At 40.0% G+C, this 17,661-nt stretch overlaps 1 protein-coding gene across 4 annotated transcripts in view; it reads right to left on the reverse strand.

Annotated features, from left to right (window-relative positions):
• CCDC82 (coiled-coil domain containing 82) overlaps positions 1 to 17,661 on the reverse strand; it is a 56,407-nt gene that overhangs the window by 21,410 nt on the left and 17,336 nt on the right. For 3 of the 4 annotated variants that reach the window (XM_033949871.1, XM_033949868.1, XM_033949869.1), the window contains exons 4-5: positions 13,534 to 13,626; positions 10,308 to 10,432 (exon numbers count right to left, since the gene is read on the reverse strand). In XM_033949871.1, coding sequence (XP_033805762.1) covers positions 10,308 to 10,432; positions 13,534 to 13,626 — 218 coding nt within the window. The remainder of the gene's footprint in view (positions 1 to 10,307; positions 10,433 to 13,533; positions 13,627 to 17,661) is intronic. The other variant, XM_033949870.1, reaches the window with a different exon arrangement.

A 17,661-nucleotide genomic window follows, 5' to 3' on the forward strand; every position in this document is an offset into this window, starting at 1 on the left:
ATTCCAAACCATTTTAAAGCTTGATACATAAATTTCCACTCCACTCTATCAAATGCTTTCTCTGCATCTAACGATATTAAGAAAGCTGGTTCATTCATAGTTTTCGCTAAGTTTAAAGAATGAAGTGCCAGTCTGGTATTATGTGAGGAATGTCTTTTAGCAACGAATCCTGTTTGGTGTACATCTATAATAAAAGGAAGAGCTTTTGCCAATCTTAATGCTAATACTTTAGCAAGCAATTTTTCATCTACATTCAACAATGATATGGGCCTGTAGTTTGAAACCAATGTAGGATCCCTGTTTGGTTTTGGTAAGACAATAATTACAGAATCTGCCATAGTACCTGATATATTTTCATTATGTATCTGATATTGATATAAATTTAATAAATAAGGCAATATAATATTTTGAAATGTTTTATAAAATTCAACAGTATATCCATCTCCACCTGGAGCGGATCCAACTCTAAGAGATTTCAATGCTAGTTCTATTTCTTTTAATGATATATGTTCTTCTAAACTTCCTTTTATATGTTCTGGAATATTTGGTCCAATAATTGAATTTAAAAACTCTAAGCCATCTTGTTCTTTATTTTCACAAGAATCTGAAGTATATAGACTCTTATAAAAATCAAGAAATTGTTTTACAATATCTTTAGTGCTGGTGTGTGTATTACCTTTTGTATCTTTTATTGCAATAATTTTAGTTTTTCTTTTTTTTGCTTTAAGAAAATTTGCCAACATTTTTCCAGCTTTATTTGAGTTTCCATAATATCTAAATTGCTGACAGAACATTTCTTTTCTAACAAATTGTGAAGAGAGTTCATTATATTTAGTTTTAACTTTTAATAGTTTTTGTAATACTACATTTTCCCATTTAATAATTAATTTTTTTTCTAATGATTTAATTTCTTCCTCTAATTCCATAAATTGTTTTTTAAGCTGTTTTTTCATAAAAGCCGAATATGATATAATGTTTCCTCTCATTGTAGCTTTACAAGCATCCCATATAATTTCAATATTCATATTGTCTGTGCTATTAATTTGAAAAAACTCTTTCATCTTTACTTTTAGGTCTGTTACAAAATTTTCATCAGCAAGTAAGGCATTATCAAATTTCCAAATTGATGTAAAATTTGTTTTTATATCATTTTTTAGATCAATCCACACACCAGCATGATCAGAAATTATAATAGGATCAATAACTGCTTTCATAACTTTTTGTGCTAAATTACTAGAAACAAATATATAATCAATTCTTGAAAATGATTTATGGACCTGAGAACAAAAAGAATATTCCTGATCATTAAAATGAAGAATACGCCATATATCTACCAAATCACAAGATTGTATCAAATTTTCTAGCCCTAATGATTTTATAATTTTACTAGGTTTCTTATCCAAAATAGGATCCATAACAGCATTGAAATCTCCAGCTACTATCAAATTTGAAGTAGCCAATGGTAGTAATATCTGTTGAATTTTTTTAAAAAACTCCATTTGATTTGAATTAGGAGCATATAAATTAAATAAGTCCAGGGTTGTATTTCCCATTATCATTTTGATATGTACCCATCTTCCTAATGGATCAATTTTTATAAGTTTAAAATCAGCAGTACATTTCTTATTAATAAGTATGGCTACTCCTGCCTTTTTCCCTAAGGCAGGAGCAAAAAAACATTTAGATACCCATCCCCCAATTAGTTTATTAGATTCATTCCCTGTAAGATGTGTCTCTTGCATGAAATAGATATCCGCATTTTGCTTGTGAAGGAAACCTAACATTTTTTTTCTTTTTACTGGGTGATTCAGACCATTGACGTTAATGGAAAAAATTTTAATTGTCATTTAATAATTTGAGTAAAATAAAATATCTTCTTAATAATAAAATTTTGATCAGATATCTGCACTTTTCTTTAATTATTCTAGATTTAATTATTAATTTTCCCCTCTTCCTATTCCCATCCCCCACCCCACCCTCCCTTTTAATTAAAAATTGTGTATACTTGGTAACACGCATCCTAAGTCGATAATAAAGCACTCCATAAGACCTGTTCTTATTGTATTCTATAAATTAAAACATTTGTTATTTAAATGAAATATAATATAATTTAGCCATGTTACACACATATATATATATATATATATAATATTCAAAGCATATTATATTGTTAATTTATCTAAATTGTTATTTTTGTAATAAATATATATCAATAAATAATCCCTTATTTGTTTTATTTTAAATAATATGGGAATTCAATGATATATAATTAAGTATTTTATGATCAAAAAATTCCCCTCCTATGGAGGAACCCACCGTAAAAGCACATCTCGATTTCACATATATATTTCTTTTACTTTTATGTTAGTTGAATCCAGAAGAGAGAATAATTTCAATACAAACTCATTTCCTTCAAGTATATCTCAGTCCATCTTTATTCTTGATTGTAGTTTTCTATTCCGTTTTGAATTTTCATTTTCTCTTCTTTTCTTCTTTTTCCAATGTATGTAGTTCTTCTCTTTATATGATCAATACGATGCAACAACAAGATCTGTCCATAAGTTCAACGGTTATACAAAAGTCTTTCTTTATAGTTCCGGTGTCTGCTCTGTCCATCACATGTAGTTCCCTCGCTTTGACATCTGGGAATCTGAGTCTTTATTCTCTCCTCTGTATCTAGTGTTATATATGTTCGAGATGCACCCTCACTGCGCATCCCTCCATGGAGGAAGATCTTTACTTTATATTGTATTAAATTAATTAAAATTATAAAATTATAAAGTAGTCTTTCAAATATTTTCTATTTTTCTAAAAATGAAAATCATTTATCTGAAAATTATTAATTAATATTGAATGTTCCTAAACATCTTTCCTTATAAATTCATTCTTTAATATTATATTATATTTTCCTTTAATACATTCATATCTTCCTTTAATAAACTTAGTTCATGTTTAAAACATTCACTTATTCCCTTAATAGAAGTTTTTTTTTTTTTTTTTTTTTGGAATTTTGATTTCATTTGAATTCCATTTTTGAATATCGTTAGTGTAGAATATTTGAATTGATTTGAATATATTACATTCTATATAGTTTTTCCAAATCAATTTAAAATACCTTTTTATCAAATTAGTTATTTAACTATATTCAGTTATCTATATATAGGAACTAAAATATGATAAACAATTTAAGAAGACATTGGTACTTCCTGGTTTTGAATAAATTTTTCTAATTTCTCTGGATCATTGAAAGATAAAGTTTTGTTTCCAATTGTCACTTTCATAGTAGCAGGGTATACCAATCCAAACTTCGCTCCTAATTCTCTCAGCTTTGGTCTTAAATCCAATAATTTCTTTCTTTTTACAGCTGTATTTTTTGCGAAATCCGGCACTAGATGTATAAAAGCATCCTGATACTTCAAACCTTTATTTTTCTTGGCCAGTTGTAATATTTCTATGGCCTGTTGGTGTCGCAATAGTTTAAAAATAAAAGGTCTTGGTCCTTGCTGGTTTACTGCTCTTTTTAAAGGCACTCTATGTGCTCTTTCTATTTCTATGGGAAATTTCGTTTGCAAAGGAAGTAGCTTGGGAAGTAATTTTTCAATGAAGGTGACAGGATTTCCTAATTCTGCTCCTTCCGGCAAGCCAATCAGACGGATGTTACTTCTTCGTTCACGATTCGAAAAATCTTCCAGGTCTTTAATAAGTATTTCAATTTTTTTCCTGTCTGCTTGGCTATAACAGATTTCCTCTTCAACTGTCAGCATTCTTTCTTCTAAGTTGTTAGATTTCAATTCAAGCACATCCATCTTCTTATTTATATTTGAAACCTCTTCTGTTAAATCGGTAACTTTTTTAGTAATAATAGAAAGCATTTCTTTAATTTCTTTTAACTCTTTCATAACTTCTGTGTCTGTCAGTTTTAAACTGCTCTCCTGCTCCGGTTTTGCCCTTTTGCTACTTCCTGATACAGCGAAGTCGTTTTTATTCTGTTTACCAGTTGCCATCCTTTTTTCTTCTTTATTATTCATAGGACCAGTGAAATTTTAATATTTCTTCCGTTTTCATTCAATTTATTTAATCTTTCAAGGTCTTTTTAATGGAGCTCTTCAATTACACGACTTTCTTCATGTGTGTCCAAGCCACGCCCCAATTCTTCGGTTTTTAAGGGTTCTCTTTTGAAGAGTGGCACAGCGGGTGCAGGAGTCCGCCCGATGCTCCGGACCCAGACACTGCAAGCACCAATTGTGTGGGTCAGTGATGGAGATCGGGCGTGCACACCGCTGGCACTTCTTAAAACCGACCTGCGGGGGCATGAAGGGGAAGATAGCCTCCGCAAAATCGAAGCCCGAGGCCTGTATACTGGCAACAGGCCCCGCCGGGGCAAAAACGAAAAAAAAAGGGGAAAAAAAGCAAAGTTTTTTTTTTTTTTTTTTTTTTGCAAATCAAAGAAAAATAAACCCGAAGGTAAAGAAAGAAAAAATAAGGAAAAAAAGCGCGAGCGGGAAGGCAAAAAGTGGTTTCAACGGCCGTTGAAAAAACACACGCGTCTTCTTCGCTCCGCGGAAACGAAGAAACTGGGGACCACGCACTCCTCCGTCGGGCGGGAAGGCACTCGCGCACGCGCGGTGCGGCCAACTAGAAACTTCTAGTTAAAAAGGTCCGTACCGAGGGCTCCGTCGGTGACGTCACCCATGTGTTAAGAATATGCTGCCTGCTTGTCCTGGGATAAAATACTTTTAAAACCAATTGGAGGAAATTATTTTCACTCAGAGAATAGTTAAGCTCTGGAACACATTGCCAGAGGATGTGATAAGAGCAGATAGCGTAGCTGGTTTTAAGAAAGGTTTGGACAAGTTCCTGGAGGAAAATTCCATAGTCTGTTATTGGGAAAGACATGGGGGAAGTCACTGCTTGCCCTGTATCGGTAGCATGGAATATTGCTACATCTTGGGTTTTGGCCAGGTACTAGTGACCTGGATTGGCCATCTTAAGAATGGGCTACTGGGCTTGATGGACCATTGGTCTGACCCAATAAGGATATTCTTATGCCTGTCATGCTACAATCTCTCATACCATGTTTGCCACATAATGTTTGCTGTTCCATGTCTTCCATGTTATGTTTCCTCATGCACACTTGCCTTACCATTTTTGCCAAGTCATGTCATACTATGTTAGCCATGCTTTGTAATACTATGTTTGCCGTACTATGCTCGCCATAATATCCCCCTCTTCTATTAAACTGCGCCAGAAGTTTTTAGCGCAGAGAGCTGTGCTGAATGGCCCACGCTGCTCCCGATTCTCATAGGAACTCTACGAGTGTAGGGAGCAGCACGGGCCAATCGGTGCGGCTCCCAGTGCTAGAAACTGCTAGCGCGGTTTAATAGAAGAGGCCCTATGTCTCACCAGGCCATGTTTTGTCATGTCGTGCTTTTACCATGCTTTGTTAACTATTTTTTGTGGCGCAGTGGTTAAAAGCTACAGCCTCAGCACCCTGAGGTTGTGGATTCAAACCCACACTGCTCCTTCATGACCCTGATATTTAGGCGCAGATATTTGTACCACATTTTCGTTGGTGTAAGGTTCCTGGCCATAAGCACTGCTTTATAAACAGTGCCTAACTTTAAGCACAACTTATAGAATAGTGCTTTATTTGTTGCTGATTTTTTAGGTGCCGTATATAGAATTTACTCCATCATTCTATCATATGTGGTGGAATTGCCAAAAGATCCAGAACTACTGGGAGCAGGTATTTTTATTATGTGAGTAAGTTAATCCAAACTCCACATGAAGTGAATGCTGAAAGGGCACTGCTGGGAGTAGGAGTGGAAGGGTTAACATCCTCCCAATCTAAACTTATGGACCTGGCACTTAGAGCTGCTTGACTGACACTGGCTCAGCAATGGCATACTTCAAATATACCCACAATCAGAGATATGAGAGATCGATTAGGTACAGTCTGTGAAAAGTATAGACTATCTGCCCTCTTAACAAATCAATGGACAAAATTTAGAGACATTTGGGAGAGGTATATTGAAATGGAAAAAGACGTTTCTTGAAAGATCTGAATTGTATATTATTCTATCCTTATGAATTATGAATCCGGATCTCCTGAGGGGAGGTAGGAGGGAGTGGGATTGTTTTAATTGTTGGGATGATAAGATGTGCTAATTTATTAGCTTACTATGTTAAATGTATTCTATATTTTGTTTTGAGATTATGATAAAAATTATTAAAATAAAGAATAATAAAAATAAAGAATTATAAAAAAAAAGAATTTACCCCATAATTCCAAAAATAGGGACAGCACTCATATCTGCTACTAGGCAGGTATGCCAGCTGTTTGTTTGGACTTGGGGTACCTCTTTGGTGTTTAAATCCTCTTCAAATATTTTACTAAAGGGTTATTTAACTCAACCCCTTAACTGATTGATCCTTGACATTCAGATTTATAAAATTTGGCACTTATAAAGCCCCACAAATCTGGAATGCCTTACCAATTAGTCTTAGGTCAGAGACTAATTACCTAGTATTTAGGAGAAAACTCTTCCATTTTCTAGCTGGTAAATGTAAACATTCAATTGACAATTAATAAGACTGTAAATTCTTCCTCGCATTGTCCCCCCTCCTTTACAAAGCCGTGCTAGCGTTTTTAGCGCCGGCCACCGCGGTAACAGCTCTGACGCTCATAGAAGTCATATGAGCGTCTGAGCTGTTGCTGCCGTGACTGGCGAAAAAAACACTAGCCTGGCTTTGTAAAGGAGGGGTGGTGTATTAGTCTCTTTCTACTGTAAACCATACAGAACCAGATAGTTGGGTGATAGCCATAATCAAGACTTTATTGCATTGTACTGTAAATGTCAGTATTTATGTGGGCAAAACCCTGAAAAATGCTGCTCTTGTTTGGACCGTGTTTGCTTGTGAATTGGCTGTTCCTGCTGGATGAATTGCACAATATCTATTCACTCCGCGACATCCTTATATACATTTTTCAAAAGGCTCCACGTTCAGTGAGCCTGCTGCAAAATATCTGGAAATTTTTTAATGTCTTGACTTGATGTCCTTTTTCCGACTTAGAATGTCTTATGTGCAAATGGGCTTTTAGAGCATGAAAAATCAATTTTAATGCACATTACATAGAGAACTGATGCATGCAAAGGAGATTCAAGCATACTCAAATACTTTACAATGAATAAGTGAAACGAACCAAAAAAACATCCAAAAACTGGAAACAAATGCCAAAGGAACCAAAAACAAATTGATGATTATAGCATACTGGCCACTACTCATTATAAACTTTATATATATTTTTTTCAAAGCCTTCCCCTTTTGTTGTCCCATAATTCCAAAGGTCCAGTCTGTACCTACTATAAATTCTGACTCTATTTCAACAAAAACAATCATACATCTTATTTTTGAAAGTTTATTTTGCTGGTTCTTAAACTGTAAATCACCCTGATGCTTATGGTAAGATGCAGTCTATTGAGTATAATCAATCATTCAATCCTTTTCATCAGTACAAACCTTTGAGCTAAGTCCACAAATGATGCAGGGTTTCTTGAGTTTTCTTTCAGGATGGAAGAGATCTTATTACAGAGAGTGAGAAAAGGGTGGCAGACAGGGCCGGTGTTAGACATGCTGGGGCTCAGGGCAGAAATTAAGGAGATGTCCCCCCCCAACTCCTCTCCTCCCTGCTCTCCCCCCGATTTTACCACCCATGAAATGTCCTCTCATCCAGCATCTCTCCCTTCCTCCTCCTTCCCTCCATCCCCACCAACCCCAAGTTCACCAAATGGCCTCCCAGCCAGCATCCCTCTCTTCATTTAAAAATCAGCTGCTCCCTGGTAATTTTATGTATTATAAGATAAAATAGAAAGATTGTCAAGTGATGTGTTTAATTTTATTGTTTTGATGTTTATACACTTGATGTAAGATTGAAAATGAATAAAGATTTATAAAAATCAACTGCTCCAGAGACCAGGTTGTTTAACCCCCCCCCTAATTTTTTCTAATCATCTTTTCCAAGTCTCTAGTTGCACTTCCTTCTGTCTTTGCTCTTAACTATGTTTCCATGGCCTTCTTATTTATTTGCTGTTTTTCTCTCCTTCTTCACTTTCTGCCCTACATCCATCTTTGATCCAAAGAGACCGTGGATTTTAAATTACAGTCCACTTGAGGGGGCAATACTTTCAAAATAGAACAAAACACAAAAAAAACCCTCTCATCAATACTGGGCAAGTTTCTCAAATAGTATCTTCATATAACATTTAAAGGCTTTTAAATATTTAAATGTGCTCATAAGCTCTTCAGCAAGGTGCCACATCAGCGATACAATGTCGCTGGAAAGGTGCTTGAATTTTAATTATAACAGATTGGATGGAGCAAGGATACTTGCTTCTACTGGAGTGGCAAATGTTATGGCTCTACAAAAGTTGTTTAACAGTAGACCACTTATCTGAAAAGGTCAGTTCACGGCTCCAACACAGTCTGTGTTTCGCTACGCTACATCAGGAAGCCGGAAGGATGAGCTTTTTATATTGATTTTATTTGCAGTGTGCAGTGCCTGAGTCCTTTGGTCTACACACTTGATGTTGAAAAAAAGACGCCTTGCTGAAGAGCTTATGAGCACATTTAAATATTTAAAAGCCTTTAAATGTTATATGAAGATACTATTTGAGAAACTTGCCCAGTATTAATGAGAGGGGTTTTTTTGTGTTTTGTTCTACATCCATCTTTGGCATTAACTTTTAACATTCAACTTTCTTCTCAAAATCTATCTACTTTTCCATGTCTTCCTTTCTCTTCTATCCATGTGTACCGTATCCTGCCTCTTTCTTCTCCCCTATTCCTATCTATTCATAAACAGCATTTCTTCCATCTCGCTTCTCTTCCCCACCCATTGCTGTGCACCATATGCTCCATCTTTCCCCATCCCCTCCATCTCTGTGCACCATCTCTTCCCTTCCTCTCCATCTCTGTGCACCATTCTCCTCCCTTGCCTTCCATTCCTGTGAACCATCTCCTCCTTCAGTCTCTCCCTCCCATAGTCTGACATCTCTGCCTTCCCCCTTCCCCCCTCCTATGGTCTGGCATTTTATCCTCTCCTTCCCACAGTCTGGCATCTCTCTCCTCTCCCATGGTCTGGCATCTCTTTCTCCTTCCGTTCCCCTTCTTATGGTCCAACATCTCTCTCCTTCTGCCTCCCCTTTCCCATGGTCTGGTATCGCTTTCCTCTCCTTCCCACAGTCTGGCATCTCTCTCCCCTCCTTCCCTTTCCTCTTCCTTCCTACTGTGGTCTGGCATATCTGTCCTTCCCCCCCTCCACCAGTCTGGAATTTTTCTCCTCCTTCCCTGGTCTTACATCTCATTCTCCTCCTTCCCTGGCCTCGTATCTTTCTCCTCCTTGGTCCTACATCTCTCTCCTTCCCTCCTACCCATCCTGTGGTCTGGTATCTCTCTCTTCTTTTTCCTGCAGTCTGGCATATCTCTCCCCTCATTCTTTCCATTCCCTGGTCTGACATCTCCCTCTCCCTCCTTCCAGATCCCTTCTCCAGACCCTTCTCTGACATCTCTCCCTTCCATGAGTTATCTCTCCTCCTCCCCAGTGTAACTTTTCTCCTTCCCTTCCTCCTTTCTGGTCCCCCTCTCAGTCCAACATTCCTCCTCTTCCCTGTCCCCACGTTTCCTCCAGTGCTTCAATTTCAAAACTTTGGGCAGCTGGCACCGTTAGTGACATGATCCTGCTGCCGTCAGCCTGCCCCAGAAGACTTCACTCTGCAGCACTTCCTGTTCCCACGCAGGTGGGACACTGCAGAGAAAAGGATTCTGGGGCAGGCCGACAGCAGCAAGATCATGTCGTTAATGCTGCCAGCTGCTTGAAGTTTTGAAATTGCAGCACCGGAGATATGTGGGGACAGAGGAGACTCGAGAGATCCATACCTGACTCTGGGGTGGGGGCTGGACTTGAGAGAGTGCGTCCAAAACCCGGACAACTTATCTCCAGTCCCAGAAAATGTCCAGGTAAACCCAGACATCTGATAATCCTATTAAAGGCACAATTGCAATAACCTGGTACAGGCAGTGCTTATGTATTAAAAGCAATGTAAAATGCACCCTTCAACACAAACAGCCTGCTCCTATGAATATGACTACATAACATTTTGATACACAAACTAACAGAACTAACAAACAGAAGTCTACCAGAATAAATAATATAATATAGCAACAAGTTAAACAATACATTTGTTGACTAGCTTTTGGGAGCTAACATCTCTCTTCTCAGGTCAGAAGAGAAAAGAGCATCATAATACCTTATATCTCTCTTTCCAGCGACTCCTGCCCACCAAATTCTCAAGGCGAGGCTGTATAAAACGGTCATCCAAATAGTGGAGAGCTAGAATCATTTCTTGTGCATACTTCTTTTGTCTTGTTCCATCTATTCAAAGAGAAATAGTAAGTCCACTGTTTACAATATTAACACCTGTGCCACTCAGAAGGTCCCTGTCTTGATCCCTGAATCATGTTTCACATTCCGAGCCAATTGAGCTTGGGGATGCTGCAGACAGTGTGTCCCAAGAGAAGTGAATCATGGTCATTACTCGATATTGATGACAAATGGCCATATTAAGGTCAGCAAAACAGCTTGCATGTTGTCTCTAACCGGATAGCACTGCTGGCCAGTACCGAATTTAGATGTAGTTCTGCATTTCCTTCTGAATTTCCTAATAAAAGTAAGGTCACATCCCCATACATGTAACGAGGTACAGCCTGTTCCTCTACGCCAATGGTTCTCAACCCTATCCAAGGGGACCGCCAGCCAGTTGGGTTTTCAGGATATCCCTAATGAATATGCATGAGAGAGATTTGCATATAATGGAGGAGACAGGCATGCAAATGTGTCTTATGCATATTCATTAAGGATATCTCGAAAACCCAACTGGCTGGGGGTCTCCCAGGAGAGGGTTGAGAACCACTGCTCTACGCGGTGGCATCCTGGAGATAAAATTTCTTAATAAAATATGTAGAAGTAAGGGTCAACAACAAAGTTGTAGGTCGGTGCTTCTGAATCCAGTTGGGTTTTCAGGATATCTGCAATTAATAGGGTCCCCTGATGCAGCCCTTGTTGTGGGCAAAACACAACCTATGTTGGATTCTGTACATGTATTTTATGTCTACACATCAATAAATTCTTCTCTTTCCCGGTACTAGTGCTGCCCGATTCGAATCGATTCACTTCAGGTGAATCGATTCAAATCGATTTAAAAACAAAAAAAATCTGCCTCCCGATTCAGTGACTGACCCTCTCCCCTCGCCCCTTAAAGCAGGAGCGGCAGCGCTGCCTCTTGCTGGCCAGCCGCTGCCGCTCCTGCTTTAGAGGGCGAGGGGGGAGGGTCAGTTGGGAAGTGCTGGTATCTGACTTCCCCCCTGGAAGGCCTGTGTGTTCCCCCCCTGGCCTCCTGCGCATCCATTTACATTACATTACATTAGTGATTTCTATTCCGCCATTACCTGCAGCCTGCAGAGAAGATCTAGCGATCTTTGCAAACTGCCATAGGCCTTTGGAGCTGTTTCCTCTGCCGCGATCCTGCCTCTGACGTCAGAGGAGGGGCAGGACCGTGACAGAGAGAAGACAGTTCTGAAGACCTATGACAGCTTGCAAATATCGCTAGCACCGACGATCTTCTCTGCAGGCTGCTGATATTAGGTAAATGGATACGCGGGAGCTCAGGAGAAACACGCAAGCCTTCCGGGGGGGGGGGGGGTGGAGGGGAGAAAGGGGTGCGCAGTCCTTTGGGGGGGAGGGTACAGGCCTTCAGGAGGGACAGGCAGGCCTTCAGGGGGGGACAGACCTTCACAAACCGGTGCACTCGTAAACCGAGGTACCATTGTATTACTGTTAAAAAATAACTTGCCAAACTCTGATCACGGCTGATTATTGCCACTATGTGTAAAGCTAGGCAAAATGCTCTTGCCCTGCCCCATACTATCTGGAGTGTGCTTGAATGTTTAGGCTTCAGAGGGAAGTTTTGGTGGTGCTAGTCATATAGGGCTTGATTCTATAATGGTGGCACTCCACGCGGTTATAGACTTTGGGCTAGATTCACTAAGCCCACCAATCATGTCCCGACCAGTCTGCGACCTCGACCTGATTCACTAACCTTCCTTCCGATCTGATCCGCACCTGGTCCGATCCGCGCATGCAAATGAGGGGAAATGGCATGCAAAGCAGGAAGGCAGCGATTCACTAAACTTAAGAAAGAACACCAAGAAAGAACACCAAGAACAAGTGACTGCTGAGGACCAGTCGCTCACGTCCTTGCCGACTGTCCTGCTTTTGAAATCCCAGACCTGCAGCCCTGAAAAAGTAAACACCGCCCTGCTCTTGCCGCCCCGACTCGGCTGCTCTCTGCTGCTCTTCCCCACAGTACGAGCCCGTGGTTTTAACCTGCAGGTTTAAAGCGGGGCTGCACTACGGCGTGCTCTGTTCTAAACCAGAACACGCCGCAGTGCAGCCCCGCTTTCCCGCGGGTTAAAACCACAGGCTCATGAAAAAGTTCTTTCATTTAATTGTCTCTTGTAAATTTCTCTTTAAATGGCAAAATGATATTTACTGCAAAAGAAAACAAATGACCTTCTTAAATTGAAATCCCAATTCCCAAACAATGCCCTTCTTAACTGCAGGTTCAAAAAGAAAACAGGAGTCGCGTTCCCCAAGGCGCGGAAAGCATGCGCAGACCATCTACAGGCAAAGAAGATGGTCTGCGAAATGCGTCGGGATCGCTCTGGGGGTCGGTGTGGGGCGTGCCTCCGATCGCCCCCGTTTGCATGAGGGCGCGTTGTGGATCAGTCGGCCTGCTATGGATCAGATAGGATCAGTGAGGTGAGTGAATCTAGCTCTTTGTTTTTAAAATCACACCTAGTGGTGCCTATGTGGACTTAGGCATCGCTAAGCATCTTTGAGGCAGGCGCTAGTATATTAGGCCAGGTTTTACTTGGCCAAATTTACCGGCGTCTAACTCAAGATGCCTAACAACACCTAAGTCAACCACGCCTATACTTCGCCCCTAACCATGCCTAATTTTCCGGTAGGTGTTGTTTGGCATTGGAGGGTGCCTTGACTTAGGCGTTGCTAGGTGCTACTCTTTCTGGGTGGAACTCTTAATTGGGGTTAAAAAAAAAAAAATTAATTAACTTCAATGGCATGGTCAATTACCACACCATTTAAGCTAATTGGAACCATTTGGGGTGCACTTGAATTTTAGGTGTTGCTAGGCATCCGCAATTAGGGCGCCTAACTAGGGCATATGTTTCCACATATGTGTGTGTAAATGCCAGCATTCAGGTCATTTATGCCCAAGCTTGGCGCCCTCCTAACTGAACCACCCCCACAGCGCCCCTGAACATTCCTTGATAGGGGATTTATATGTTTAATGGCAGCTGCTAAACATATAACCCTTTAAATAGTGGTCGGAAAGTTTTCATCTGTATTTCCATGCACTAACATAAGGAAGCAGGGCGCATAATATATTTACTTACTGTACAATGAGCCCAGAAAAGATGAATCAATGGCATTAATAAGGAGAGCCTTCACAACTTGTTGGAAATGGTCAAAATGATTATTGCGAGAAACTGGAAAGCAACGAAAACATCGGATATTGGTTTGCAAGCCTTTCAGTTTCAGAAGGGTATACATTTTATAAATAAGTAGTTAAAATAAATAAAAACACTGAGCCAAATACATATAGCAATAACTAAGGCATCAGAATTAAGAAGAAATTGTTTTAAAGCATACAGATTAAAATTTATGTGGCTCAAAGACCCAGAAATTGGTAGCTAACCTAGGGCCCCTTTAATCAAGCTGCGCTAGAGATTTTTAGCGTGAGCCAGTGCAATAAATGCTCTGACACTCATAGAATTTACTTCGCCAGCCCGAGCTAAACACCTCTAGCGCAGTTTGATAAAAGGGGGGATCGTCATGGTAAGTAGAATGGTTTTGTTGCCTCTTAGAAACAACTGGATTTACTCGTGATTGCAAAATAGACTAAATTAACTACACTGCATCGCAGCATGCTGGCTGTCTTTTATTAAAGTCTGGGAATCATACCACACCTGGAGAGATACAAATCCATGCCAAAACTATAAATTATACTAGAGGATCTGTAAGCTGAGAAAGACTGGGACACCCCTCAGTGCCAACTTGTGTGTCAAGCTGAAAGGGATGGGGCTAGGGAGAAGGAGCTATATTTACAGTACAATTTGGCTAGCTTATTATTGCAAGTTAATGCTATGTAGCCACAGTGCATCATTTGAATTTTCTGTTCTGGATTTAAGGTTGAGGAAAATATATTATATTTATATATATATTTGCGGTTTGCAAATTGCAGACTCAGTAATTTGCAGTATTTTCCAACCGCCTCTTCCTGGTACTAAAGTCATGGTACACGCTATCTAATGTATCAAAGCAGCTCCTGATTGGAGTAACCATGACTTTAGTACCAGGAAGAGGCGGTTGGAAAATGTGCCTGGCTTTGTAAGTACAATTTAAGCATCCACCGGCACCCCAGCTGTCCTCTCCTGCCTTCGATCAGCTGAAAAACCGTATTTGCGGTTTTTCAAAATTTGTGGGTGTTCCTGGAACGGAACCCCCGCAAATTTGGGGGAGTACTGTTTTATGTGGAAGTTCAATGAAGTTCTGGAAGAAAAAAAAAGCCTGTGATCAATTACTCTGCTCTGCATAACAATGAACATCTTTGGAAGAGAAAGAAAAAACAGTATCTTTTTGTTTGTTCCTTTCATGCAAAAATTGATTGATTCCTAGCAGCCATGATTCAAAGGGGTAATTTTGAAACAAGGAGGGGTTTCACTTTTATAATTTGGCCAGCTTAAGGCACAGGATTTCTTTATGGTAGGTGAAAATATACCGACAAATACTCTGCCCCCCTCAGCACTCCATTAGAGGGATGAGGGGTTGTCCCCTTAATCCCCCAGTGGTTGCCCCTCCCCATATTTAAACTAGAAAGGGAAATTGGTCACTGTTGACAGCATTACATTACATTAGTGATTTCTATTCCGCCATTACCTTGCGGTTCAAGGCGGATTACATCCAAACTAAAACAAAATTACATTCAAAATTTGAAGGAATAGAATAAGCGATGACAGATAATTTTTAAGGTAATATATATTGGGTAAAGAGTTACCAAAGGGAAGTGGAGGTCTTTAGGAGATAAGAATAGGGTGATAACAACATTGAGATAACAACAGGTTATGTCTCTAAGATTGCAAAGATAATCGGTTATGTGCTGGCTTAAAAAACTGGCATATATTTTTCTAAAATAGATGTTCATACTGCCTGTGCTTGGCATAAAACGTCCATTTCTCTGTATTTTTAAACAGCCTCTACCTCAGTAGATTTTATTTTAAAATACTACTGAAACTGGAGACAGCCTTCCCTAGACATCTCCAGTTCTGACTTCTATGTCCTTTCTACAATTGGGGCTGACTGTGTAAGGCACTATCTAGTTATTGTGATATGTAAACGCTTACCGCTGCAGCCAGTGTCTGTTCAGTGAGTTCTATATATATAGTGCTACACGTCTAGTGCTACTATATGTTTAGAGTTTTCACCGGAACCCTCTTAGACATTTTTCCATTCAGGCACTAGATTGGCAGCTTCCATGGCAAGGGGACCTTGCAGATGCTAATTACTACAAGTATAGGGCCAGGGCATACACATGTTTTCCCTTATGGAGCCACTTTCTGCACCAAAGACCCCCTTTCAGAACATTCTCGATTTCCATGTTGACCCTAGTGACATTCTAGAGATTGACATTTATCCCTTATATTACATTACATTAGTGGCTTTTATTCCGCCATTACCTTGCGGTTCTAGGCGGATTACATAAAACGTAATCTGGACATTTCCAGGAGTATTGCAAGATAGAGCAGATTACATGAGAGGAATCTGGATATTTCCAGGAGTATTGCAAAATAGATGTTTAATCAGAGGTATAGGATCTGGAGGAAAAAGAAATGATCAGTAAGGCATCAGCTTGACTTGACTATATGTTTTTATGCTTTTTTCGATGTCTCGGTGGGGAGTTTAGAGACACTGATTTTACTATATGCTTATACCAGGGATCTCAAAGTCCCTCCTTGAGGGCTGCAATCCAGTCGGGTTTTCAGGATTTCCTCAATGAATATGCATTGAAAGCAGTGCATGCACATAGATCTCATGCATATTCATTGATTGGATTGCGGCCCTCAAAGAGGAACTTTGAGACCCCTGGCTTATACCATATTTTCCCGAAAATAAAACCTACCCTGAAAATAAGCCCTAGCATGATTTTTGGGGTAGGTCTTAATATAAGCCCTACCCCCAAAAATAAGCCCTAGTCGTTGACAGCAGTGTACCCCACCCCCTCGCCCCCCACTGACCCTTCCATCTCTCCCACCCATCCGAACCCCGACTGCGAGACCGAAATACCAGGTAACAAATGTCAGCGTTGGCAGCACAGGCTGCATTGTGACCTTCTCACGCCCAGGCGTTCCTCTGCCGCATCACTGATGATGTCATCAGCAACACAGCAGAGGAACGCCTGGGCATGAGAAGGCCATGATGCAGCCTGTGCTGCCGATGCTGCCGTTTGTTACCAGATATTTCGGTCTCGCGGTCGAGGTTCGGATGGGAGGGAGAGATGAAAAGGTCAGCAAAGGGGGGGGGTGCGCTGTGACGTGGGAGGATGGAAGGGACAGAAAGCTTCTGCACAGGGGGATGGGATGAAGGGGGATAGAAGCTTCAAGGGTTCTGCTGCACAAGGGGAGGGAGAGATAGAAGCTGCAAGGGTTCTACTGCACAGGGGGATGGGAGGGAGGGAAGGATAGAAAAATACTGCACAAGGGGATGGTGAGAGCAGAGGAAAGAAGCTGCACATGTGGGGGAGAGAAAGGAAATAGGAAGAATTGGGGTGGAGGAGAGGAAGGGACAGATGGTCATTGTACATGAAAAAAAATAAGACCTACCCCGAAAATAAGACCTAGTGCCTTTTTTGGGCCCATAATTAATATAAGACAGTGTTTTATTTTCAGGGAAACACGGTACATACTGCCCTGATAAGCATTATGTCACAAGCTCAACACATTTTTGCTATATGGTGAAAGCAGGTGAATGTTTGGCTCTCTTCACCCAGGCCTTTAATGGAAGGAATAACTAACCTACTATTCACACACACATACAGAGTGACACTTGACTGCACATACGATAGCAGGACATGTTTATCCACTCCTACCCTAGGTAAGATAATTTTCAAGTACCTTTCTGATCTCATGTGCAACTTTCTCCAAATCAGTCCCTTATTTTCTAACCCCTGTTACTCTCTTTCTTCTGTCTATATACTCCTTCTCTGCTTACACCCTATGCTGTCTTTTAAAATGTTTTATTGCGCATGGTGTTGACATTGTAATGTAACATACCATGCCACACTTTGTATTGTAATTTGAATATTTTTTATTTTACTGTTGTAATTGTCTATTGCTTATGTTTGACTTATTCTTGCTGAACTCCTTCAAAAAAGGCGGTAAATAAATATTCCAACATCCACGACTTATCTAAAATTGCATTGATAACTTATAGAATACTGGGTTATGAACATATTGCTAGCATTTAGG

This window comes from Geotrypetes seraphini, chromosome 6 (genome assembly GCF_902459505.1).
Source record: "Geotrypetes seraphini chromosome 6, aGeoSer1.1, whole genome shotgun sequence".
NCBI classification, from domain to species: Eukaryota; Metazoa; Chordata; class Amphibia; order Gymnophiona; family Dermophiidae; genus Geotrypetes; species Geotrypetes seraphini.